Here is a 27,003-nt window from a genome sequence, read left to right as displayed (position 1 = left end):
CTTTCGTTTTGTTCACGACCAGTAATTGTTTAATTTAAATGCTTTGCCTCTTACTAACTTTTCTATATCTAACGCATGATATTTTTAGTCTGTTATATTGTAATTCTTGATGTGCAGTCAACCGCAGAGAGAATGTGCGTGAAGTGACTCGTCCAGCATCGCCCGCATACGAACTAAACAATCTGCTGCAGCATCCCAATTTGTCCTTCAACCGAACGCGCAGATCGTACGAGTAACGTGATATGGAAAGAAAGGTGACGTAGATAATCGTAGCATATCCAAATATGAGTTAATTTGGCATGATATATTCTTATGGCATCATGAAAAATGAGCTAATTCGGCATGATATAATGTCATGATAATATCTATTAGAGACATCGTACGTTAGTCCTCGGGTCCTACCATGAAGTTTTAATACAATAGGATCATATTATAAAAAGGGGATGGTAATAGGCATAAGTGTATGTGTCTCTCAGAAAATTATGCAAGCGCAACCTCCAAAATTTATTATATATATATATATATGTATATATATATATATATAATCTGACTTATATCTAATTTCATTATTTATTTTTTTAAAATTTTATATAAGTAACAATCTGATGTAACGAGATGAGTGGATCAAAATAAATCTTATTGCGCTTTCCACGTAAGATCAAATTATAAATCTTATAATACATTCTTCGTCAATAGGGGCTTTTGCTCCCAGTGTGTTAATATTGTCGATCCAACGTTGCAACGGCCAACGGGACATTCTCAGCAAAAAGAATATAAACGGTATAATAGCAACTTTATCGAAGAAACCGTACGAGTTATTCATTATTATTATTAATAATAGTAATAACAATGATAAAGATGATGATAATAACAACAATGACACTCATCCGCCGTCGTCCTCGTTGGGAAGGGGTGTGAAAAACGCATGCTTACATACAATACAGCCTCTTAAAACCCGGTCACATCTGGTCTTCCTGCGCCGCTCACGAGTTGCCGTGCGGAGTTGAAGAAGGAGAAGGATACGAAGCAGAGAAGCAGGAAATTACCGGTTCGTTCTAAGCAACTGGTCATGGTGGAAGAAAAGCAGCATGCGGGAGGAGGAAGAAGAGAGAAGAGAACCGATCGGCTGGGTCGCCCCTCTCCCAATCCTCCTCGTCTCTCCCCCTGTAAGCGCAACCCTGCCACGTCCTCCTGCTCCTCCTCCTCCTCCTCTTCCTCCTCCTCTTTTCACCACCTGCTTAAGAAGACCCGGTACGCCCCCGACCTCTTCCTCTGCCATAGCTGTGGTCTCCGTTTCCCTTCCAACAACAACAACAACAACCCCCTCGACCATCTCCGATCCCAGTGGCGCGTCGCCCTCCTCTGCCGCACCTGCCTCGCCCGCGTCAAATCAGCTGACATCTGCTCCTATTGCTTCTCCCCCTTCTCCCCCATCGCTGACGCCGAACGTTCCCTCACTTGCCTCAGTTGCTCCTGCCGCGTCCATCTCGGATGCGTCGACCGCGAGCACCGCTGCCTCGATCCTTGTCGCCTGGAGCCGGGCTCCTTCACCTGCGTCGATTGCTGTGTGATCCCTAAATTTTGGGGCAGGAAACCTGGAATTGGTTCTAGGGTTTCGCTCGAGGTGGTGGTGAGGGAAGCCAGTTCTGTGGCAGAGAAGAAGATCGAGGCAGCTGCCAGGGCCAGGGAAAATGCTCTGAAGAAGGCTGATGCTGCAAAACGTGCCGCTGAACGGGCTAGGAATGCGTTAGGTGCTGTTCTTGCAGCCAACGGGGATATTTCAGAGCAGAATGCTGATCTGGCTGCAGTTACCGATCAAGAACTGGCTCTTCAGCTACATCTGGCTATGAATGGGTCTAGGAGGATCTCAAGGAGTTCTTCTTGCTCTTTAAGTTCAGGTGCTGTTGGTTCAATTGACGTAAAGAAAGTGTGTGGCCGAGGTGGTGATCAGATGAGCAGGAATGTTGATTCCGGTGATCGCAGAATTTGCAAAGCAGCTGAGATTTGTGCTGAAGATAATTCCTTTCTTGATGTGGCAGCGAGAACTGTGTTTGGTCAGGGTTTAGATGTTGATTCAGAATCCAACAGGAATCAGCAGAAGAAGCTAATTGATGATAATGGCAGAGATGGTCATGCTGTTATGCCACCAAAGGAGAATCAGGGCAACTCTTCTGATAGAATTGTTAGTTCTGATGCAGATTTTTGTAGCACCGACTCTGTATCGTTGGATTATGAAAAGAAAAAAGTATCTGATGTTGTATTGTTTCCATCTACATGTCGAAGATATGTCATAGAAGGATCTGAAGTGCAAGAAAATAATAGTATTACAACACCAGATAGATATCTTGTGAAATATACTGCAAGGAGGTCGAGACCAAAGGGATTGGTAAATGAGGATTACCAGCTACTTCCTTGATGACAAATTAGTTCTTCCAAGATGTCTAAATTGATTCTCCTTAGCAGGCTTCCATGACTGTCATGCATTCTTCTTCCTCCACGTGTTTTGGGTGCAATCATGAAAACAGTTGCCAGAGGTAAGCCATACAGGTTAAAGGATCAACTCTGCCATTTGTTTTTTGATCTCACTGCTTATTTCCTTCCGTCATTGCTCTTGTTACTGTAGTGAATTTTTAACATTGGTTTATGGTCTTAGCATTTTTTGGTAAATTTAGGTATTTTTCACCTATCAATGAAAGATGATTGAGAAAATTATGTATGAAAGTCACGAGCAACATACATAAAGCAACCAGAACTCTCAATTTTTTATATTAACCGGTAACATCACCATATATTGAAAAAAAACATAGCCTCAGATAAGTCATAAGCTTCACTTGGGAATTCTTTTTAAGAGTAAAAATACTTGAATTCCCTGCCAACCTGGAAGGGTTTTCATATTATGGACATGGTCTATTAGAATATTCAATCTCAAGATGCAGGCCATCATACTTATTGTTTGAATATTTGATATACTTGTTATAAGCTATGCTATTCTTTGATATCTATGGTGGTTTCCTTGATAAATTAGGATGCATGATAGGTGAGACTAGTTATAACAACTTCCTGGCTTATTTTGGTGAAATTGGGTTTGGTCGATGGAGTAAGGATAAGTGGATCTTTGACTTAATAATTAATCTGTGTTCTTGTAACATATTATGATGTTCCTGGCAGTCTTAGTGTTTCTGGGCCAAACATCAGGTTCGCTGGCCCATCTTAGAACTATCTGGTGCTTAATAGGCCCTATTCAGCAGCCATAGTGGTCATATGATGTTGGCTAAGCGATCTTAAGGTTTTAGTAGCTTTGATAAAATCTATTTTTTGCATTGTGAAACTTCAATCAGCAGATGATGACTCTTATCTCTTACTAGAACAGGTTAGAGATGATTGTAGAAGGCTCATGTGGAAATTTCCTATCCTAGCCCCAACAAGGGAGCAAATAGTTGCGAAGTCAGGGCAAGGCTAGCCGTTCTTGGCTCCATTTGTCCATCATGGGATAACAAACACTATTTGGTTGAGCATTTATCACTCCAGTAAGAGGTCGGTCAAGATGATACTGTAGGAGGGTGATCTGGAACGGTCACTTCTTGTCACCATAAGTATAATAATATCTATTTTTTTCAGTGATTTAAATGGGTGTTCGGACAAGGCTAGGCGAGGCCTGAGCGCCTCAACAGTGAATTAGACGATGCACTTCAATGAGGCGTCACTTGGGCACTTGCCCTAACCCAGGCACCGAGCGCCTCAAGCGAGTGCCCGGTTCAAATAGTTGAACCAAAGCAGAATTTTAAGTCTAGTTCGATTCAACAATGGCTAGTTGGTTCAATCGAACCAACTAAGCACTTTCTTACTTGCAAAAGCCACCTTCGCTTGCTCTTGCGACCCCGAGCGATCAACCCTAGGGAGCGCTCCACCTATGGTTCTGCCGCTGCCTCCGTCGCAGACGCAGCGGACCGAGGCCTTATCTGTTGCTAACAGACGAGTTCGACGGCTTAGCCTTCGTCCGTAGCTTCCTTCCGCCGTCGCTGGCAGTTCCTGCTACTATTAAGGGAGATGATTGTAGCTTCCTCCGTGACTAACGTACACTTTGGAAGCTTCCTCCGTCCATGACGTTGCTGTCGCCACTATCGCAATTGCCGTCTGCAGCTTCCTCCGCTGTTGTGACTATCATCCATAACTTCCTCCATCACTGTAGTTGTCATCCGTTGCTTCCTCCGTCACCGCTGCTTTCTCTTTCCCCATTGTCAACCATCGGTGACACTTTTCTCCATCTTATTTTTTTTCTCCCTCTTTGCTACTGTTAACGGTTTTTTTCTCCCCTCTAACTACTGGTAATAATAAATAATATACTGTTAACAACAGATTGTTAAATCTCTAATCTTTATTGTTTTAAAATTATATATTAGGTTATAGAATTAATGACAAGCATACAAAGTAGTTTAATTCTAATATAGGTCTCAATAAACATGTTTAGCATATTTCTATTTAGTTGTATATTATTTTAATTATAATATTCGGGAGCGTTTTGTTTTGATCTGGTGGGCGTCTAGTGTTTTTAAAATCACTGATTTATCTTACTGCATAACTCAGATAAATGCTAAGGCAGCCTTTTCTTTATTCCAGCATTACGGTAATGCAATTATCTCTTAGTTTAGAACTTTCTTTCCCACGAAGAAGAGACCCTAGTTATGAGGGATTGTTCCAGGCGTAATGATGGTGACAGATATTGCAGATGTATTCCCAAGAGTAATTGCATTGACTTTTAACATGTCCTAAACATAACAAAAAAAGCAAGACACTAAAGGTTTCCCAAAGTTTTCTGTTAAGGTTTGAGGATTTCTTGTTCGATTGTTGTCAAGAGACTTGGTTAAAAAGCTTTTCAAACAAGAGAATAGTAGAATCAAGATAATCATGCCAGTCCATACCGGGTCATGTCAGCTATACTGATGCATGGCTAGGCCAATTTTTGGCTTGTTCTCATCATGAGAGAGTATGACATTATGCACACGATACTCTTATTCAGGTTTCATTACCTCAACTTGAAAATCACAGTAGACATAGATGAAAAGAAAAATATGTTGAATATCTATTAATAATTAGAAACTAACAATATTTACAGACATAAGAAGAAAGAGAGGCATGGGAGGATAATATATAGAACAAATTGATGTGTGGTTGTTTAAGAAAATTTACATTTTCTGGAGAAGGGCATAGCCTAGTTCTATTTGAAGTGACTTCATTTTTTTTCCAGATGGTTCCAACATAAAGTTGCAAAGTGTATCCAATCATTACTTTCTTATTAACTTTGAAGATTATAGATGCTTTAATTTGCACTAGGGCTGTCTGAAAGGCATGAATTTTTTTTCATCATCACCTAAACATCCCAAATATCTTTAATATGGAATAACAAGATCTCTATTTCTCATCTATTACAAGTTAAAAAAATAAAGAAATGAATAAATAACAAAACTGACATTTTGTGATCTATGTTATCCAATAATTGAGTTAATATTTGACTCATCATCCTGTAAATTGCTAAAAAAAGTAGGTGTGGATATGGATTCGAGCATGAGTTGGTTTGGCTTCAGCGCATTGTGGCTAGTACTAACCAAAGTTGGTTTCAGTGATTAACTTTAGGACGTTTCTCTGTCACCAATTCAAAAAATCTTGATAATCATGATAACTCAAATGTCCAATTTCATCATAGCTTAGTTGCATTTTGCTTTTGTGCCCTTACCCCTGGAACTTTGTTCACTTCCAACTGAGTCATTTGTGTGGGCAACCCTTCCTTAAGTAGTGAATCAACAAAGTCTATTTGGCTTTCTATATGAATAATTTGAACACTTCATTGTAAAATATTGGCTTTTGTTTCACATTATGTTAATTTTCTTTTTGTGTCTTGAGTGTTGGTCTTTATTTTCCTAGTTCATGCATGCTTCAGTTTTCCTCTTTTATTCTTTTATGTACTGAGAAGACATGAATTTCAAAGTTTAAACTTAGTGGTGTCTATAAATTGTAAATGTTTTATTAATGCTAACTCAAATCGGTCTTTTGCAGTTATACTGAGTCAGAGTTAGTTCAGAATTTGAATTGTAAAAGGGGCAAACTATTCTAAATTTTCTGGTACTTCATTGGGATTCTCTTCATAATCTTCTTGATGATGTTTTAGAGTTGGACTAGGATGTCAAAAAAAGGTTGCGGTAGGACAGATAATGATAAGATGAAATAGGCTGCTAACTGCTTAGTGTTTAGTTGAGGGAGAACTCTTAGACTGCTTAAATTGTTAATTCAATGACATATATGATGTCTAGCTGAAGATATAGTTCTATGGTGAACATGTGGTCTCCTTTTTCTTCTTTTTTCTGCATTTTCTTTCTCCTTTGTCATTCTTTTACATAGAGACAAAGCAGCCAAAGCACAAAGCTCTTGAGCCTTACTTCTGCACACTCTCTTTGTGAAATCTTGGAGAAGCCTAGAGAGTATTAGCTTTAATCTTGACAGGCAACATAGTAGTTTAAGTTTTTCACAATATCTTGATGCCTAAGATGAGATAGCAGATTTTTTTTTCTGAAGTTGCCCAGATATGTGGATTATATTTTAAGATATCCATCTTTTTCTCTTAGATCAATTTTAGTATTTTTTTTTTACCAATTTGTTGCATTATAAACAATGATTGAAATATCGTACCGTACCGATGTTTCGAGCTTGGCTCGGTATGATACGATACTATGTATTGAGTGGTACATATAATTTAGGTGTAAAATCTTTCAAAAATATCTGAAAAAAAAAAAAGTTAGGATATGATTTTTAAGTTAGAAATAAATATAGTAATAGTATAAGTTTAACCAAATCAATGTAAATTAGGTAAGAATATGATATGAATATATATCATATATTCATATATCTGCATATCAATATGATATGCTTGTTGGATCCAATCATGAAATTGATCCCATGACATAATGTATTGATATACCATATGTCATTGATGCATCAATGTGGTGATGATCGTAGACTGATCGTCATGAATCATATTTGTCTGAGGTAGCTCCTGAGACATATATTGGTGAATGTCAGAGCTTCTACTTCTTCTACTGATATGTTGCTTTGTATCATACTATTGCTCAGAGAAGGATGACCAAGTATCATTGTACTGCCCCATTTGGTTGAACAATCAATAGTGTCAAAAGGTTATTGACAGTTAATACTGGTGTATATTTTGATACCCTTTGGAAATGGTATCATTGGTGTCTCTTTTTCTAACCTAGATAAATTAGATTAGGCCAAATAAGAGCCATATAAGAATAGGATTATGTCCATTGGTGTTAGAATCTTTTTTCATAGGTTGTCCCAGTTACTTGGACCGTCTGCCCTGTTCCTTTTCATGTTCTCTGTTTCCCTCTCATCTTTCTAATTGTTGAAGAGGTATTGATTCTATGGAGCGCTAAGAGGCATGGTTCGTCTTACCGGTGTACCAATCAACTATCGGTATGGTATGTACCAACCCGTACTAAGTGTACCGACACATGGTACATGGGAGTATACCAATATACTGCCTGTACCAATCCTCTATTGGATCAGAACGTACCACCCGCATCGAGCGGTATGCCATGATGGTAAAACGAACTTTGCTAAGAGGTACATAATTTTTTTGTTTATTTATCCATTTTCTGTTTTTTTTCTTCTCTGCTTCCTCGTGCTAGTGATCCTATACAGACATGGTCATGTGCTAACTTTTCTGATCATCGTTTAGCATGGGAATTTTCCATGTAAAGTCATTACTGCATGAATAACTGAAAAAAAAAAAATTTGTGCTCTAGTAGCTTTCTCTTCTCCTTTGGATTAGACACTCAAGTGCAATTACTGTGGTATTCCTTGCTATTCTCAGGAAATTGGATGAAAGTTGTAAGTGATGTTTTAGTTTCCACATCCTTCCCCTTTGCTTTGAGATGAAAGATGGATAAGATATCTCAATGGCCACCAACAGTGTGAATCAGCCAGTCAGCATCACAGTCGAGCTATGTTGATGTCAGATTGGTCTACTTGTTACCAGCTGCCACTATTTTCCTGTTTGGTTTTGTTTTCCACTTTCTTCCAATCTATCAGATGAACTAGGATGTCTACAACACCAACTAGTGTGTATCAAAGGAGGAAAAGTAGTGCCTTCTTTTCGTTGCAAAGTTAATAATTGGTTTTAATTTTCCTTATTTTAATTGCTTTCTGGATAAGATGCCAAACTTTGATCTGATTTAACTGATTCATTCTGTTTATAAAATTAAACCTCAAACTGATTCTTACTTGCAAATATCACCAAAAAACCTAGAAGCAGAGGATGGCGAGGTTTCTTGAGGAAATTTTGGAAGGTATCTACATGATGATTTTGCCAAGTTTGCTGGCAGAGAAGCAGAAAGGACGCACACTGCAGGGCCAGGTTATCTTAGGAAATGATTCTGTGTGACATTGGGTAGGGGGAAGTGGCCAGATAAAGGTGTGGAGTACTTGCATCTGTATGGCGCATGAGGCCCCAAACCCCAATTGCCATAATGAGATGCTGCACTAGTGTTGCAGAGGGGAAGAAGAAGTCTGAATTCAAAAAAACAAGCCTAGGAACTTCTGATAGAAAAAATTGACTTCAAGGGGATTTTGGTTATTGGTGTAAACACAAAATAAGGTAATGTGAATTATGTGATCTTGTTGTTACATAAAGATTGAAACAGTACATTGCAACGAATAGTATGTTAGAAAAAAGACCTAGTGGTTGTTAAACACTATATAATCTAGACATGTTTCTGCTCGAGTAAAATGAGGAGATTGGTAAGTCTAGATCTTTGACTAACCAATAGTTTGTCACATCTCGAGTTAGTGCTGTGCACGGGTACTGGAAAAGGCTTTCGATGAGAATCTCCTAACATGTCTTGAGGATTCAAGCCCTCATGATAATACTGACTTGACTTGGAGTTGGCTGTGGTAACTGAGGTTGTCCTTGATTGTCACATGTGATTCTTTATGAAGGTAAAACAAATAAGAATCTGTTTCTGGCAGCACTTTCTATTTCATTTTGTGGGAATTGGATCACCAGACTAAATGTTTTACTTTTGTCTTTGTGGGAACTTAGCTTTGATATACTAGTGGATTTTTGTCAACAAACCTTCCTGATGCCTGTTCTCAATGTTGGTCTACCAACTCATTTACTCTATCGTAATTTCTTGATATTTTTATGTGGACTCTTTAATTAACAGCTTAATCATTAGTAGCTGCTCGGACAGATTGCTCATTATTTTCCCTTTTTCATTGTCCTGCAGAATCTAATGGTGTCAATGGAATTCCTTATGAGAACACAGAAAGACCTTGATCATTGAGGATGAGGTTTTCTATGTGGATTTGCAAGATTTTCCAGGTCAAAATCAAGAAAAATAAATCTACCATATTTTCATCTTCAATGTGGATTCTGATATATGAACAGTACACCTAGTCCATTAGGTGTTCTCATCCCACCAAATTATTGTTTGTATCCTCAAGAGTTTACCCTAATTCTGTATGTACATCTCTAGATGTTCTTAATTAGAATAAAATTCTAGTAGTCTGCACTGCAGGAGATTCGTCCATGTTTAAATGGTGATATGGTCACTGACAAATTGGATGTTTTATTGTCTATGCTAGCTTGATTTCAGGATGATTACCGTTCAAGGAGGATGAACTGCTTGAGGGGTTTTGGCGTTTGGGCTTGCACCTTGTAATCTTTTTTCATGCAGTTGGGACTTGTTGGCAAAAAGAAGCTGCGAGTCTTTGCCCCCTTCAACCATCATCGGAGTGCCACTTTCCAACGAGGATCGATCAGCACCACCTGAGGCACTACTGCTCCTCGTGGTCATCTCCTTTCGCCGTTCCTCTTCCATCATGACATAACATCTCTGGTTGCATTTGCAGGTGAGTATCAAATGCAGGCAACCAAACATCAAAAGCTTCACGGAAACAAGCCAACCAAACATTCAAACCATAATGCAATTCAGAAATGCATGCAGGTTTTGGCATTCGATGACCACCTATATACATCATGTTGGATTGGCAGATGAATTAAATGGTCTACCATTCTACGTAATCTATGCAGCTTTAACTCCTAAAAAGCAAGAATCAAATAGTCAAATGATTCAAGCAGTGGAAGATACAAATCTCTATCTTTAACAATTAGTCAAATGCATCCAATATAAGCAAATTTCTTGGAAAAGTATTATATCATTCATTTTTTTCATAAGCTAAAATTTTTGAACCGATTCTGGTAGAAAGTCGAGAAATCCCAGTGATTGCCGACCTGCAAAACTGATTCGTAGACATATATTTGCGGCCAATGGGTAGAAGTACAAATTTAGAAACCATCTTACATTCTTAGGTGGCACATCCACAAGAAAAGGCTTTGAACCCAACATGGTAGAGTCATACCATATAAAAAAAGCAAGTCATTTATTTATTAGGAAAGAGAATCCTGAACGATCAAGGTAGACAAAGGATGTCCTTTGTTTCTTGCAGGCAGTTATACTTCGATAGAAAGGACTCGTACCTAATGAGAATATGTCAGGCAAATGACTAACATATTGCATATCGTACTGATCATATTTATTTATTACGAAATGTCCTTTATTTCTTGCAGGTAGTTAGTACTTCGATAGAAAGGAGACAACCACACATCCAACAATGGCCATGACAACATGCAACAGAATGGAAAGCCATCCAAAAGTGCTATCAGAATCGCTTCTCATGACCTGAGCTCCACATAGGACCCGGAAAGCCCAGAGGTGCCAAGAAGCGTAACCTGCAAGTAACAGCAGTCGATCATAAGTTTGCTACAACTTCCTGAAATACATAAATATACATATATGCAAGCAAGCATTACATCTTTTATGCGGTGGGCCTGACCACGGTCAGGCATGACAATTAATTTCAGGTTCCCTTGATTCTTCAGAGTTGGTAGTGAGATCCCAATAAAGGTGACAAGTCAACTAAAACATGGCTAACCAAGAGTGCTCACTGGTTATCATTCTGTCAATTGCCTATTCTTAATATCAAACCCTTGGTTTACCTTAAAATATCTAACAATGATCACATAGTATCCAAACACAAGGGAGAAAGGTTTTTGATGGCCAGTCAAAGGGTATAAATCTCCTACAGATTGCCTTGAAAGACTAGGGCCACGTAAAGATAGTTTATTTCCAAGTAATTGGGCTTCTGCTGCTATTCTAATATCACAACGGGATATGTTAATGGCAAGCAGAAAAAACCTATAAGCAGCATGCCTGCTTTGCACAAACAACCAGCTATATTTAGACCAACTAAACAAGTCACAGGAGTGCTTGTTAGGCAACCAGCCAAGAGGCATGTGGCTAGCATGATAAACACCACCATAAGCATACTGATGGATGGATGAAGAAAAAACTAATTGGTGAAAATTGGCTCAGATCATCTTGGTTTGGTTTGGGCTTCAATAGTAGCAAAAACTGAAAAAGTATCTCTTACCTTTCCAAGCCGTGCCAAGCAATAACATCACAAACTTTTACAGAAGTGTCAATCTCAGCGCCATGTTGGCATGAAAAATGAAAGCTGGTACAGCCAACATGGTAATCCATACTTTTAGGGAAAAGAACACTGCTCCAAGGCCCTAAGAGTTATCAGATATGACGCTAACTACAATGTAATGTATATGGGAAGCTTAATTACAGGAATAACATATAATATTACATAAGCAGAGTTGTATTCAGGTTTCTGAGTTTTAAGATCATTAACATCAAAGAATTCAGTAACTCAAAGCTTAAAAGAAACATAATATATTTAAAAAATTAATAACTAACTAATATAAGTCCTGCTGTGAAAATTCATGCAGCAAAAAACATTATTGTAAAGTTTGCTTACCTTTCCCCACTCAGAACCAATTCCACTGCATCTCATTTTCAAGTGTATCATTTTTGTTCCCAATTCAAGTTCAACCTTTTTCCTCAAAAAGGTCTCATCAGGACCAAATGAATCCAAATAGGTAATATATCGTTTATATGAAGCTCTTATGGCATCTTCCAGATGCTCTGGCAGGTGACCAACATTCTGTGAACAGTCATTATCAGGTTTGTCAATATTAGAACAAAATAGACAATTGCTTGAAAATTGAGATAAATAGCACATAAGTTTCTCCATTCAAAGTCTTCATAAACAAAATGACTGACCTCACCACTTAAGCCGCATAAATCATCCAGTGCCATTCTAAGGGATACCAATACCCCACTAAATTCCACAGATGCCTCAGCTGCACGAAATACATTTGCCAAAGCCTCTTGGCCGGCTATATCTTCAGTGGTTTTTGACAGAGCCTTCTTTGTCTCACTTATAACAGAGTCCGGAATTTCATCCCAGTTAATCGCCAACAAATCCTTCATTGCAGCTTCTATATCAGGGTCAGTAATGACAGGCAACTGGCTTATATTTGAACTGAAGGCACGCCTCAAATTTAGTGTATACGCGTATTTGTGACCTGAAATTCCTTGAACGCAAAGAATAAGAATGTCAAGTTAAAACTGAATTTAAATAGTTACAAGAATAACAATCTTACATGGAAAAGTGAGCAATGTGAAATAGATGAAAAAAAAGAAGATAAAAAAACATAAAGAAAAAGTAGATAATTGTTTGCTTTATGACCAACAGAAAACTAGATCGTGCCATAGTAGTTCAAGTTATCAGTGGGACTAAGACTAACAGGGTTATAATAGTTACCTGATCACGGAAGAAACTCCTCCATCTTATAATCTAGTTTAATACTTTAACAACTCATAGTTCTTTCTACACCATAATAGCTTTGTAATGATTATTCTTGGAGGTAGAAACAAGGTAGGCAGGTGCCAGAGTATTGCTGCCATCTGCCATAACATGCACTGATGCAAGTCTGAAAAATCTTTCCAAGGGTTTGGAAAAAATACTTATGTTTAAGGAGTTTAAATGCTAAGGTCATACATGCCAGGTGACGGGGAGATACCTTCATTCAAGGATTAAAATGTTGACCTCATGTCAGTACCAGCTAGACAGATCTTTAAAACCTTGTATTTATCTACCTCAATCTGAGCATAGATTACCTCTATCAACACTGACCATTTGAGAGAGCACTAAAGGACATTCTATAAACTGTCACATAGTGTAGCAACTGGCGAGTTGCTTTGCAGGAAAATCCACCATGGCTACCCAATTTTCTAGAAACCTTTTCCTTAATTATATTATCTTGATAACCCATTCCATAAGATTTCCCAAGGATCAGGCTCATGGAACACTTAACCTGGTGGTCGTTTGCTATTGATGCATGTAACATTGGCTTGAAACTTGAAAGTAGGGTCAAAGTTTTAAAACTGATAAACAATCGTAAAGGCAAGAATCACTAGCTTCAGGTACGTAACATATTATTTTAATCCTATACTAGAAATCAAATTTTAATTATTGATCTTTAATTTTTGAGTAAACAACCAAAATAATGATAAGATTCCAAACAAAATCATTTATAACTACTAAAAAGTGTCAGAAATTTAGCGAACAATTACAATATACTAAAATGAATAATTCAGTTATCAAGCCCCACTAAAATGGTTTATTAACCCTGAAAGCTTATTAAGAACAAGGATATATCAATTAACAATAAAGCGTCAATATAATCAGATACACTACAATAAATTCAAACCACAGAACCATTTACATAAATGCCAGTAGCATAATGCTGACACCAACATATAAATCAATGAGTACAAGTCAAATGATCAAAACAAACGAGCTGCTCAAAAGCAATAACCATGCAAATTTCGCTACCAAATTAGCTTCACAAATTCCAAAATGAGCAACCGTCAAACTAACATGCTCGAACTATATACCAAAGGTCCAAAACAATAAAATATAAGCGCCGATAAAGGGCAACAAAGACGAATAAGAAGATATTGAAAAATTAAGGGAGGTTAAGCACTTTAAAAAAAACATTTGAGATAGCTAATCCTTTAAGAAGCATCTATGCGCTAAAATAATGGAAATCTGGAAGAATACTAAGTGTATCCCCAATAAATGCATTAATTGGCTGCCAAATACCACATGTTCCAAATCTGATTTGAGAAGCTTGGAGATTCGATCTTGTGATCTCATGAATGTTATTAACACCCTTCATCCAACTTCTAACTGCATATCATGCGGTCAAATGTGTAAAAAAATGACACGCCAAATGCATAAATGAAATTCTCTTATTGCAATAAAAATGGAGTGGGATTGTAAAGGCTTATTACCTGCTTGAGTTGCAATCGTGCGTGTTGCCACCGGCCCCAGCTCGCTGCAACAAAAAGATTGTTTTAGATATCTAACAAACGTTTTCAGGTAACAACAATAGCAGTCAGTGCATAGGACCAGGTTAAAGTTACAGAATGTTCTAGGTTTTTTGGAACTGTTATTAAAGCAAAGTCCAGAAAATTTTTCGAGAATGTCTCAGCAGCTGTAAACAAGTACAGAAAAGCTATCAAGTATGGCCTCTTACAGAAAGGTGCAAAGAAAAAATAATCAGCTAAGAATTTAAGAACCAAGATATGAAATAGAAATATGAATAAAAAACTACTAATGTGGATTCAGCAAATTCAAGGAGGGAATATTTTAGATAAAGCACTATAATATCTTACAATGTGTTGTAAGAACCAAAAGCCGCTAAGGTCCCAAATCGCCAGAGCGAAACGAGATGCTCTCGAATATTATAATTAAAATAATATACAACTAAATAGAAATATACTAAACATGTTTATGAAGACCTATGTTAGAATTAAACTGCTCCAAAAGCATCTTGTTAACAAGTAATGTTTTGCTGCTCTAAGACATCATCAAGTAAAAAGCTAGGGAAGTTTTATGTATAAATCAAAGTGCATATTGCTCATGGTGTTGTAGATAGAACAAATATATTTAAACTGCTCCAAACGAGTTGCCGCTCAGCCGTTCGCAGTTTAATTAACAGGAAGGTGGGGGAAGCAGAGGGCGGGGAACGAAACTGCAGCTGCGAACGGATGAAACTGCAGTGGCGGACGAAGGTAGCAGACGACGTTGTCGACGACGGCGGACGGAGCTGCAGCGTCGGACAGATCGTGCGAAGGCGGCGAAAGACGGCAATGGAAGAGGTTGCCATCGGCCGCGGACAGAGCTGCTATAGCAGCAGACAGAGTTATAGCGGTCGAAGAGTTTTAGGGTTTAGAGGAGCTGCAGTGGCGGACGAGCTGCAGCGGCGAACGAGATCGGACGAGGTTGCCGACGGCGGCTGGCAGAGCGGCGACAGATGTAGGGTTTCTTTCACCTTTGTTTTCTTTTACGGGGTCGGGCGAGAGAGGCGGTTGGACGATGTTAGGGGGTTGGACTATGTTAGTTGGTTCGATCGAACCAACTGGCGCCTCGGCTCAGGCGAGCGCAAGCCAACTAACTAACTAACTAAACTGATTTAAGATTGACTAATCTGGTTTAATTAACCAGTAACTGATTTTATAATTTTAAACAATATTAAAAATATATATATTAAAACAAATTAGTTCAATTTAGCTGAATCAAAATCAATTAAACGAAACGTGAATCTTAGTGCAATTATGATCGAAATTGGCATTAAAATTAGGCCAACACGTAACTATTGTTCTTCGATTTTGATCACCAATTCAAATATATTTGTGGATTTTAAGATTGTTTGGGTCAATTAAAGGCGGAGGCAATAAACACGATCGATTGATATCTTTTAAATTAAAATTGATTCAATCTGTATTGGTTAACTGAATCGAAAGGGAATATAAATGTTGTGAACGCAGTAATAAACGGTATAATAATAATAATAATAATAATAATAATAATAATAATAATAATAATAACACTCAGTCGCTAAAATCCCGTCACATCTGGTCTTCCTGCGCCGCTCACGCGATGGCGTGCGGAGTCGAGGAAGGAGAAGAATAAGAAGCAGCGAAGCAGGAGATTCCCGGTTCGTTCTAACCACCTGGTCATGGTGGAAGAAAAGCAGCATGCGGGAGGAGGAAGAAGTGGAGAGAAGCGAACCGACGGCCTGGGCCACCCCTCTCCCAATCCTCCTCGTCTCTCCCCCTGTAAGCGCAACGCTGCCACTTCCTCCTGCTCCTCCTACTCCTCTTTTCACCACCTGCTTAAGAAGACCCGGTACGCCCCCGACCTCTTCCTCTGCCATAGCTGTGGTCTCCGCTTCCCGTCCAACAACAACAACAACAACACCCTCGACCACCTCCGATCCCAGTGGCGCGTCGCCCTCCTCTGCCGCACCTGCCTCGCCCGCGTCAAATCAGCTGACATCTGCTCCTATTGCTTCTCCCCCTTCTCCTCCATCGCTGACGCCGAACGTTCCCTCACTTGCCTCAGTTGCTCCTGCCGCGTCCATCTCGGATGCGTCGACCGCGAGCACCGCTGCCTCGATCCTTGTCGCCTGGAGCCGGTCTCCTTCACCTGCGTCGATTGCTGTGTGATCCCTAAATTTTGGGGCAGGAAACCTGGAATTGGTTCTAGGGTTTTGCTCGAGGTGGTGGTGAGGGAAGCCAGTTCTGTGGCAGAGAAGAAGATCGAGGCAGCTGCCAGGGCCAGGGAAAATGCTCTGAAGAAGGCTGATGCCGCAAAACTTGCCGCAGAACGGGCTAGTAATGCGTTAGGTGCTGTTCTTGCAGCCAAGGGGGACATTTCAGAGCAGAATGCTGATCTGGCTGTAGTTACCGATCAAGAACTGGCTCTCCAGCTACATCTGGCTATGAATGGGTCTAGGAGGATCTCAAGGAGTTCTTCTTGCTCTTTAAGTTCAGGTGCTGTTGGTTCAATTGACGTAAAGAAAGTGTGTGGCCGAGGTGGTGATCAGATGAGCAGGAATGTTGATTCTGGTGATCGCAGAATTTGCAAAGCAGCTGAGATTTGTGCTGAAGATAATTCCTTTCTTGATGTGGCAGCGAGAACTGTGTTTGGTCAGGGTTCAGATGTTGATTCAGAATCCAACAGGAACCAGCCGAAGAAGCTAATTGATGATAATGGCAGAGATGGTCATGCTGTTATGCCACCAAAGGAGGATCAGGGCAACTCTTCTGATAGAATTGTTAGTTCTGATGCAAATTTTTGTAGCACCGACTCTGTATCGTTGGATTATGAGAAGAAAAAAGTATCTGATGTTGTATTGTTTACATCTACATGTCGAAGATATGTCATAGAAGGATCTGAAGTACAAGAAAATAATAGTATTACATCACCAGATAGATATCTTGTGAAATATATTGCAAGGAGGTCAAGACCAAAAGGATTGGTAAATGAGGATTACCAGCTACTTCCTTGATGGCAAATTAGTTCTTTTAAGATGGCTGGTACCTAAATTGATTCTCCTTAGTAGGCTTCCACGACTGTCATGCATTCTTCTACGTACAGGTTGCCAGAGGTAAGCCATACAAGTTAAAGGATCAACTCTGTCGTTTGTTTTTTGATCTTACTGCTTATTTCCTTCAGTCACTTGCTCTTGTTACTGTAGTGAATTATTAACATTGGTTTATGGTCTTAGCCTTTTTTGGTAAATTTAGGTATTTTTCACCTATCAATGAAAGATAATTGAGAAAATTATGTATAAAAGTCACAACCAACATACATAAAACAACCAGAACTCTCAATTTTTTATGTCAACCAATTACATTGCCATATATTGAAAAAAAAAAACATGGCCTCAGATAAGTCATAAGCTTCACTTGGGAATACTTTTAACAGTACAAATACTTGAATTTCCTGCCAACCTGGAAGAGTTTTCATAGAATGGATGTTGTCTATTAGAAAATTAAATCTCAAGGTGCAAGCCATCATGCTTATTGTTTGAATCTTTGATATACATGTTATCAGTTATGCTATTCTTTGATATCTATAGTGATTTCCCTGATAAATTAGGATGCATGATAGGTGAGACTAGTTATAACAACTTCCTGGCTTATTTCGGTGAAACTGGACTCAGTCTAAAAAGGTATTGGTGGACTCGATGGAGGAAGGATAAGTGGATCTTTGACTTAATAATTAATCTGTGTTCTTGTAACATATTATGATGTTCCTGGAAGTCTTAGTTTTTCTTGGCCAAACATCAGGTTCGCTGGCCCATCTTAGAACTATCTGGCGCTTAATATGCCCCTATTCAACCAGCCATGGTGGTCATATGACGTTGGCTGAGCCATCTTAAGGTTGTAGTAGCCTTGGTAGAATCTATTTTTAGCATTGTGAAACTTCGATCAGCAGATGATGATTCTTATCTCTTACGAGAACAGGTTAGAGATGATTGTAGTAGGCTTATGTGGCAATTTCCTATCCTAGTCCCAACAAGGGAGCAAATAGTTGCCAAATCAGGGCAAGGTTAGCCATTCCTGGCTCCATCTGTCCATCAGGAGATGGGCTAACCAACTCCATTTGGTTGAGCATTGACCATTCCAATAAGGGGTCGGTCAAGATGATACTATAGGAAGGTGATCTGGCACGATCACTTTCTGTCACTATAAGTATAATAATATCTATTTATCTTACTGCAGAACCCAGATAAATGGTCAGGCAGTCTTTTCTTTGTTCCAGCATTACAGTAGTACAATTATCTCTTTGTTTTGAACTTTCTTTCCCACGAAGAAGAGACCCTAGTTATGAGGGATTGTTCCAGACGTAATGATGGTGACAAACATTGCAGATGTATTCCCAAGAGTAATTGCATTGACTTTTAACATGTCTTAAACATTAAAAAAAAAAAGCAAGATGCTAAAGGTTTCCAAAAGTTTTCTGTTAAGGTTTGAGGATTTATTGTTCAATTGTTGTCAAGATTCAAGAGACTTGGTTAAAAAGCTTTTCAAACAAGAGAATAGTAGAATCAAGATAATCATGTCAGTCCATACTGGGTCATGTCAGCTATACTGATGCATGGCTAGGCCAATTTTTGGCCTGTTCTCATCAGCATGAAAGAGTATGACATTATGCACACGAGACTCTTATTCAGATTTCACTACCTCAACTTGAAAATCACAGTAGACATAGATGAAAAGAACAATATATTGAATATCTATTAATAAATAGAAACTAACAATATTTACAGACACTAAGAAGTAAGAGAGGCATGGGAGGATAATATATAGAATAACTTGATGTGTGGTTGTTTAAGAGAATTTACATTTTCTGAGAAGGGCATAGCCAAGTTCTATTCAAAGTGACTTCAATTTTTTTTTTTTTCCAGTTGGTTCCAACATAAGTTGCAAAGTGTATCCAATCATTGCTTTCTTATGAACTTTGAAGATTATAGATACTTTTATTTGCACTAGGGCTGTCTGGAAGGCAAGAATTTTTTATCATCATCACCTAAACATCCCAAACATCTTTAATATGGAATAACAAGATCTCTATTTCTCATCTATTACAAGTTTAAAAAATAAAGAAATAAATAAATAAAAAAGTTGCATTTTGTGATCTATGTTATCCAATGATTGAGTTAATATTTGACTCATCATTCTGTAAATTGCTTAAAAAATAGGTGTAGATATGGATTCGAGCATGAGTTGATTTGGCTTCAGTGCATTACGGCTAGTACTAATCAAAGTTGGTTTCAGTGATTAACTTTTGGACCTTTCTCTGTCACCATCTTAAAAACTCTTGATAATCACGATAACTCAAATATCCAATTTCATCATAGTTTGGTTGCATTTTGCTTTTGTGCCCTTAGTCCAGGAACTTTGTTCACTTCCAACCGAGTAATTTGTGTGGTCAAACACTTTATTTTAAAATATTGCCTTTTGCTCCACATTTTGTTAATTTTCCTTTTGTGTCTCGAGTGTTGGTCTTTATTTTCCTAGTTCGTCCATGCTTCAGTTTTCCTCTTTCATTCTTTTATGTACTGAGAAGACATGAATTTCAAAGTTTAAACTTACTGGTATTTATAAATTGCAAATGGTCTATTTGTTGCAGTTACTCTGAGTCCGATTTAGTTCAGAATTTGATTTGTAAAAGGGGCAAACTATTCAGAATTTTCTGGCACTTCGTTGGGATTCTCTTCATAATCTTCTTGATGATGTTTTAGAGTTGGACTGGGATGTCAAAAAATGGTTGTGGTAGGATAGATAAAAGATAAGTTGAAATAGGCTGCTTAATGTTTAGTTGAGGGAGAACTCTTAGACTGATTAAATTGTTAATTCAGTGACATATATGGTGTCTAGCTGAAGATATAGTTCTTTGTTGAACATTTGTTTTCCTTTTTCTTCTTTTTTCTGCATTTTCTTCCTCCTTTGTCATTCTTCTACATAGAAAAAAAAGCAGCCAAAGCACAAAGCTCTTGAGCCTTACCTCTGCACGCTCTATTTGTGAAATCTTGGGGAAGCCTAGAAAGTATTAGCTTTAATCTTGACAGGCAACATAGTAGTTTATGTTTTTCACAATATCTTGATGGCTAAGATGAGATATCAGGCTTTTTTTTTTTCCCGTAGCTGCCCAGATATGTGGATTATATTTTAAGATATCCATCTTTTTCTCTTAGATCATTTTTAGTATTTTTTACCAATTTGTTGCATTTTGAACAAAGAAGGTGAACCTTAAAATGGAAGCTCTCTTCTTGGAATTTGATGACATGCAAGATCTTTTTTTGTTAGTTTTTGAATGTTTCTTTCTTGCAAGACAATAACTGCAAAAATATACTTCTGTTGTTAGGTCAAAGCAAATATCAATTCTTTTGAAGAAATTATTGAGCATGTTTACGTATTTGATGAGTTAGACTGAAAGCTGATCCATGAATGTCCCATTTGGGTGAACACTCAACAGTACCAAAAGGTTACTGACAGTTAATACTGTGGTGTATATTTTGATACCCTTTGGAAATGGTATCATTGGTGTGTCTTTTTCCATCCTAGCTAAATTAGACTAGGCCAAATAAGAGCCGGTTAAGATTAGGATTATGACCATTTGTGTTAGAATCTTTTTTGCATAGGTTGTCCCAGTTACTCAGTTACTTGGATCATCCACCCTGTTCCTTCTCATGTACTCTGCTTCCCTCTCCTCTTTCTAATTGTTGAAGAGGCATTGATTCTGGGGAGTGTTAAGAGGTGCATAATTTTTTAGTTTATTTATCCATTTTCTCTTTTTTTCTTATCTGCTTCCTCATGCTAGTGATCCTATATATACATGTTCATGTGCTAACCTGTCCGATCGTCAGCTAGCATGGGAATTCTCCATGTAAAGTCATTACTGCATGAATAACTGAAATAAAATTTTCTGCTCTAGTAGCTTTCTCTTCTCTTTTGGATTAGACACTCGAGTGCAATTGTTGTGGTATTCCTTGCTATTCTCAAGAAATTGGATGAAAGTTGTAAATGATCTTTTAGTTTCCACATCCTTCCCCTTTGCTTTGAGATGAAAGATGGATAAGATATTTCACTGGAAACAATGCGAATCAGCCAGTCAGCATCACAGTCGAGCTATGTTGATGCCAGATTGGTCTACACGTTACCAGCTGCCACTATTTTCCCTGTTTGGTTTTGTTTTCCTCTTTCTTCCAATCTATCAGATGAACTAGGATGCCAACAACACCAACTAGTGTATCAAAGGAGGAAAAGTAGTGCCTTCTTTTCGTTGCAAAGTTAATCATTGGTTTTAATTTTCCTTATTTTAATCGCTTTCTGGATTAGATGCAAACTTTGATCTGATCTAATTGATTCATTCTGATAATAAAATTAAACCTCAAACTGATTCTTACTTGCAAATATTGCATAAAAACCTAGAAGCAGAGGATGGCCAAGTGTCTTGAGAAAATTTTGGAAGGTATCTACATAATGGTTTTGCCAAGTTTGCTGGCAGAGAAGCAGAAAGGACGCACAGCGCAGGGTCAGGTTATCTTAGGAAATATTCTGTATCACATTGGGTAGGGGGAAGTGGCCAGAGAAAGGTATGGAGTACTCGCATCTGTATGGCACATGAAGCCCCAAACCCCAATTGCCATATTGAAATGCTGCACGAGTGTTGCAGAGGGGAAGAAGATGTCTGAATTCAAAAAACCTAGCCTAGGAACTGTCTAGAAGTCCTTCTGATAGAAAAAAAATGACTTTAAGGGGATTTTGGTTATTGGTGTAAACACAAAATTAGGTAATGTGAATTATGTGATCTTGTTGTTACATAAAGACTGAAACAGTACATTACAATGGATAGATATTAGAAAAAAGACTTAGTGGTTGTTAAAAATTATATAATCTAGACATGTTCAACTTGAGTAAATGAGGATTGGTCCTCCTAATGTTTTTGGTAGTCTAGATCTTTGACCGACCAATAGTTTGTCACATCTCTTGAGTTAGTGCTCTACGGGTACCGGAAAAGGCTTTCTCCGGGAATCCCCTAACTAGTGTTGAAGATTCCATCCCTCATGATAATTCTGGCTTGACCTGAAGTTGGCTGTGGTAACTGAGGTTGTCCTTGATTGTCATATGTGATTCGTTTTGCGGGTAAAACAAGTAAGAATCTGTTTTTGGCAGCATTTTCTATTTCATTTTGTGGGAATTGGACCACTAGACTAACTTTTTTTACTTTGTCTGTGGGAACTTATCTTTGATAAACTAGTGGATTTTTGTCAACAAACCTTCATGATGCCTGTTCTCAATGCTGGTCTACCAACTCATTTACTCTATCGTAACTTCTTGATATTTTATGTGGACTCTTTAATTAACAGCTTAATCATTAGCAGCTCGATTGCCTGACAGACAGATTGCTCATTTTTTTCTCTTTTTCATTCTCCTGCAGAATCTAATGGTGTTGCTGAAGTTCCTTATGAGAACACAGAAAGACCTTGATCATTGAGGATGAGGTTTTCTATGCGGATTTGTAAGATATTCCAGGTCAAAATCAAGAAAAAAAATCTACCATATTTTCATCTTCATTGTGGATTCTGATATATGAACAGTACACCTAGTCTGTTAGGTGTTCTTGTTCATCCCACCAAATTATTGTTTGTATCCTCAGAGTTTACCCTAGTTCTGTATGTGCATCACTAGATGTTCTTAATTCGAATAAAATTATAATAGTCTGCACTGCAGGAGATTCATCCATGTTTAAATGATGATATGGTCACTGACAAATTGGATGTTTTGTTTTCTATGCCAGCCTGATTTCAGGATTATTACCGTTCAATGAGTATGAACTGCTTGCGAGGTTTTGGCATTTGGACTTGTAATCTTGTAATCTTTCTCCTGCAGTTGGACTTGCATGCAAAAAGAAGCTGCGAGTCGTAGTACACGTTATTTGCCACCTTCAACCTTCATCCGAGTGCCACTTTACAACGACGATCACCACCGCCTGAGCCACGGTCATCTCCTTTTGCCGTTTCTCTTTCATCATAACCTTCCGTGACATAACATCTCTGGTTGCATTTGCAGGTCAGTTTCAAACGCAGGCAAGCAAACATCAAAAGCTGCATTTCACGGCAACAAGCCAACCAAACATCAAAAGCTATAATGCAACTCAGAAATGCAAGCACTTGCCTTCTGGCAATCTAAAGTCCTCTATGAGACGACTTGAATTGCAAATCAAGGGACCATTTGTAGCAGAACTTTTCTCACTACTTTTGAGAGCCGTAATGTGCAAATCTAATGTCCTCTATGAGACGACTTGAATTGCAAATCAAGGGACCATTTGTAGCAGAAGTTTTCTCACTACTTTTGAGAGCCGTAATGTGCTCCTATAGCATAAGCATAAGCATAAGCAGAGCTTGTGCTGATGGTGATGGATCTTTTCTCAAGCTTGCTTTCCTACTGGATGTTATGGCGTCAAATTATGAACAGTTTGTGGTGTATCAAAGTCGAATGGGTCAAGCTGGTCTTCTGGCTTTTTGGCAGGAGCGTTGCAGATGCTGGACGAGTCATCGTACTGTCAGATTCAACTCATCTCGGCACCATTCTTTTGGGCTTGTTAGAAATTTTCGAGAAACAATTCCGACGACCCTCCTCGCACCTTGGGGTAAAACTCATTCTTAACTCCTTTGGCTCGATCATATTTGACGCTTTCGCCTATAGCTTTCTTTCTGCAATCAGATTAACTTGTAGGACAAGGTTAATTGTCGTTTAATCTGTTGACATTATTTTACCTCAACATATTCACCATTAAACTTATATGATGATTGAGAATGTCATAGAATGCATCGCCACATTCAACAGAGGTCTCAGAGTTGATAGAGAACCATCAATGGATCTTAGCGGTCAGTTCAGGTGCAGGTCCAACTCTTTTGGTTTTGTTTATTTGACTGTCATGCTCGTCGGTCGTTTTAATCGTCCTTACAGATAATGTATCCGATCTTATTCTTGCAGTGCTTCATGGCAGCTTTCATTGGGTTAAAGCATGGAATAAAAGCATGGAGTAGCTTCAAAATAATTTGAACACCAACTCTAGATTCATTCAGATCGAGAAACCCAAACATGGAGAGAGCGGTTTACAGACTACACTGCAAGAAACGCTCCTCCGGAGGCACACAACCTTCACATTCCCTAATCGCAACTGGCATGGCGCTCCTTATTTGCAACCCTGATCGCTACAAACGACACTGCATCATTCTGTAAAGAGATAACATTTACGAAGATTGAAATGCAAGCATTCAAGCACAAGACTAGTTGTATGGCGGTGGTGGTGGCGGCGGCGAAGAGTGATCGTGACGCGGCGGGGGAGAATGCTCGGGGATGGTCTTGTATGGTGGCGGCGGCGGCGGCGGCTGTCGATGATGGGGCATGTGAGTTGGTGATGGCGGATAAACGTAAACTGGTGGTGGAGGAGATTTGTTGTGGTAAACGGGAGGAGGAAGGGGCTTGTGGACAGGCGGTGGCGTAGGCGTAGGATGTGATGGCGGGTACGTAGGATGGTGGGGCGGCATCAACGGAGGGCAAGGGTGGTGGACCGATGGTGCCGGCGGTGGTCGTGGAGACTTGTACGACGGCGGCGGAGTCTGGGGCTTGTGAGTTGGAGGGACGGGATAACCATGTGACGGAGGTGGCGGGTGCCGGCCATACGGAGGCATATGGGCATGGCTCGGCGGCGGTGGATGAGAACTGTGGTCGTACGGAGGGTGTCCGACGTGAGTCGGTGGTGAAGGAGTAGGTTGGTGGTGGTGATGATGGTGGTGGTGGTGGTGGTGATGCGGCGGGGGCGCACCAGCGGTTGGCGGTGGGTGATAGTAGACTGGAGGCTGCGCTCCATGGCTGGGCGGTGTTGGTGGTGCTCTGTGGTGGTACTTTGGAGGGTGGTGCTCCGGCGGAACTGGAAGGTGGTGGTGGTGGTGGTAGGGTGGCGGAGAAGCGGAAGGAGGCTTAGCCACGGGGGTCGGTGGCAGGTTGCGATAGTAAGGCGAAGTGGCGGTGCACCGAGGCGAGAGCATCGCCATGAGAGCCATGCACAGGGTGACGACGACCCTCAGAACCATCCTCGTCACTCAACGCCAACCAATCAACAGCAGCGAAGTGGGAGAGGGATGCGGCGTGAGACGATGCATCCACGCCTCTCGCGCTCCTTTATATAAAGGAGAGCCTCGGAGGGATAAAACAAGGCTCAAGTCACACACTCCCCTCGCCCGGCTTTATCCAGAGCAGAGCTACGTAGCGTAAACCAAGCTCAGGTTGGGTCTGGTGAGGGTAACCGAGTCATCATTCCTCTTTCTTTCTTTATCGTGGCCAACAGGTCAAAAGATGGGTGGTCTCAGATCACGAGGATACGTGCACTCGATTGACCGGTACCCGAGAGTGGGACCATCGGACACTGGGCCCCACCGTGCTTACGATGGACCGTGTCGATCGAGTGCATGAACTCGAATCCGACCCGTGTAGGAACACAACCCGCAAAGAGAAACCCTGTCGAATCCGTCCCCCCGAGAGTGTCCGATGAGGGGCCAAGCTGCGGGGCCAGCGGACGGCCCCACGGGTGTTACTTTAATCATTCACCGCGGGTTACGGAGACAAATTATGAGGTGTCACAGCAGGATAATTATGGACTCTCAGGAACAATGAATTACCCATTTCCCAATGCCGCGCATCATGGCGACGGTGTTCGCTGTTCTGTGCGGCGTGCTAATAATGTTACGGGCCATGTAATCCGGAGGTTTATAATAGACGTAGGCGGCTCGTCCGTACCCGCCCACGACTCTGCCGAGCCAAACCCAACCGAGCCATCTTTTCAGCGTTGAGGGTTTCGAGGTTTCTGCTTTTGGGGTTCCAGAGAAGACTAGAAAAGCCAGGAACTCATGTGCTTTGGGGCTTTGTTAAGTCACACTCCCGTCTCTTTCCCTGCACATGACTTGTTAAATCAACGTTCAATCTCATCTCTTGATTGGATGACTGCTTTCTCTTTCTTATTCGTTCATGTCCGAATCCTCATCCCTTCGTCTTCCATCGCTTTAATACATCTTTTTTTTTTCTGGAATCAATAATGCATGTTACGTCTTTTGCCATTGCCACGAAAGTTGATCCTCCTGGAATTGAGTTTTGCATCTGTATACCCCTTTCCCCATAGTCAATCTTCTTTAACCATTATAAGATGACTCTTGGCTGATGAAACTCTTTAACTTAAATTAATATCTCCAAAAACTCATTAGAATTATATAAATAATAAGGAATAATTATATACTTTATTCTATTAAAATATGACTGATAAGGACTAGAAGTGGTTAACTTGGATATATATATATTTTGGAGGGACACTAGGTGCAAGAAATTTACATGGTCTATCACATAATGTTTTGTTTCGATGACATGCATAGGCCCAATTATTGCGTCAAAGAATGATATGTATATTATAAGCTAAGTCTATTTTTAAAGAATGCGGTTTAGGTGGAGAATACCTCGGGACACGTTAAGAATGATTTATACCATCTCGTTGGACCGGCTATTCCCAAGATAACTTTTAACATTTATTTGATTCCACACTCGAGTGAGCTGGATTCATATGCAAAAAAGTTGAGATTCGACAATAACGTTGTTCAAAATT

The 27,003-nt window shown here is 39.6% G+C and overlaps 4 protein-coding genes across 8 annotated transcripts; 2 read left to right on the top strand and 2 right to left on the bottom strand.

The window, feature by feature from the left end:
- Positions 1–913: 913 nt before the first annotated feature.
- LOC135585455 (uncharacterized) lies at positions 914–9,599 on the top strand. 2 transcript variants are annotated; one of them, XM_065113840.1, is made up of 2 exons: positions 914–2,534; positions 9,297–9,599. In XM_065113840.1, exon 1 carries the CDS (start codon positions 1,070–1,072, stop codon positions 2,414–2,416), a length of 1,347 nt encoding a protein of 448 aa, XP_064969912.1. In that variant the 5' UTR covers positions 914–1,069; the 3' UTR covers positions 2,417–2,534; positions 9,297–9,599. The 2 variants fall into 2 exon arrangements, with proteins under 2 accessions (XP_064969912.1, XP_064969913.1); XM_065113841.1 differs by lacking the exon at positions 9,297–9,599 and adding an exon at positions 7,883–8,084.
- Positions 9,600–10,435: 836 nt separating this feature from the next.
- LOC135585453 (succinate dehydrogenase subunit 5, mitochondrial-like) lies at positions 10,436–15,357 on the bottom strand. Of its 4 annotated transcripts, none has more exons than XM_065113844.1 (6): positions 15,024–15,357; positions 14,280–14,323; positions 14,092–14,175; positions 12,201–12,505; positions 11,896–12,081; positions 10,436–10,801 (listed from the first exon to the last, which is right to left on the bottom strand). In XM_065113844.1, exons 1-6 carry the CDS (start codon positions 15,155–15,157, stop codon positions 10,745–10,747), a joined length of 810 nt encoding a protein of 269 aa, XP_064969916.1. In that variant the 5' UTR covers positions 15,158–15,357; the 3' UTR covers positions 10,436–10,744. The 4 variants fall into 4 exon arrangements, with proteins under 4 accessions (XP_064969916.1, XP_064969914.1, XP_064969915.1 ...); XM_065113842.1 differs by having other exon boundaries at positions 12,201–12,514; positions 14,089–14,175; positions 15,024–15,356; XM_065113843.1 differs by having other exon boundaries at positions 14,089–14,175; positions 15,024–15,356.
- A 550-nt stretch (positions 15,358–15,907) lies between these two features.
- Positions 15,908–23,090, top strand: LOC103989052 (uncharacterized). The gene is made up of 2 exons (XM_009407791.3): positions 15,908–17,443; positions 22,786–23,090. The coding sequence occupies exon 1, from the start codon at positions 16,010–16,012 to the stop codon at positions 17,342–17,344; it is 1,335 nt and encodes a 444-aa protein (XP_009406066.2). The 5' UTR covers positions 15,908–16,009; the 3' UTR covers positions 17,345–17,443; positions 22,786–23,090.
- Positions 23,091–24,640: 1,550 nt separating this feature from the next.
- On the bottom strand, positions 24,641–25,447 carry LOC135613947 (extensin-like). The gene has a single exon (XM_065110944.1). It carries the CDS (start codon positions 25,445–25,447, stop codon positions 24,641–24,643), a length of 807 nt encoding a protein of 268 aa, XP_064967016.1.
- Between the last annotated feature and the right edge of the window lie 1,556 nt (positions 25,448–27,003).

This window comes from Musa acuminata, chromosome BXJ2-6 (genome assembly GCF_036884655.1).
Source record: "Musa acuminata AAA Group cultivar baxijiao chromosome BXJ2-6, Cavendish_Baxijiao_AAA, whole genome shotgun sequence".
Lineage (NCBI taxonomy): Eukaryota > Viridiplantae > Streptophyta > Magnoliopsida > Zingiberales > Musaceae > Musa > Musa acuminata.
Note: the sequence above shows the minus strand (reverse complement) of the source record. Positions and strands in the feature narration are given on the sequence as shown.

Coding starts and splice junctions, on each gene's coding strand:
- LOC135585453 (XM_065113842.1), bottom strand. CDS start 15,157: ATGGCAACCTCTTCCATTGCCGTCTTTCGCCGCCTTCGCACGATCTGT. Junction 14,324..15,023: donor TTCATCCGTTCGCAGCTGCA/GTTTCGTTCCCC, acceptor TTTTTGTTGCAG/CGAGCTGGGGCCGGTGGCAA. Junction 14,176..14,279: donor CACGATTGCAACTCAAGCAG/GTAATAAGCCTT, acceptor CATGATATGCAG/TTAGAAGTTGGATGAAGGGT.
- LOC135613947 (XM_065110944.1), bottom strand. CDS start 25,447: ATGGTTCTGAGGGTCGTCGTCACCCTGTGCATGGCTCTCATGGCGATG.
- LOC135585455 (XM_065113840.1), top strand. CDS start 1,070: ATGGTGGAAGAAAAGCAGCATGCGGGAGGAGGAAGAAGAGAGAAGAGA.
- LOC103989052 (XM_009407791.3), top strand. CDS start 16,010: ATGGTGGAAGAAAAGCAGCATGCGGGAGGAGGAAGAAGTGGAGAGAAG.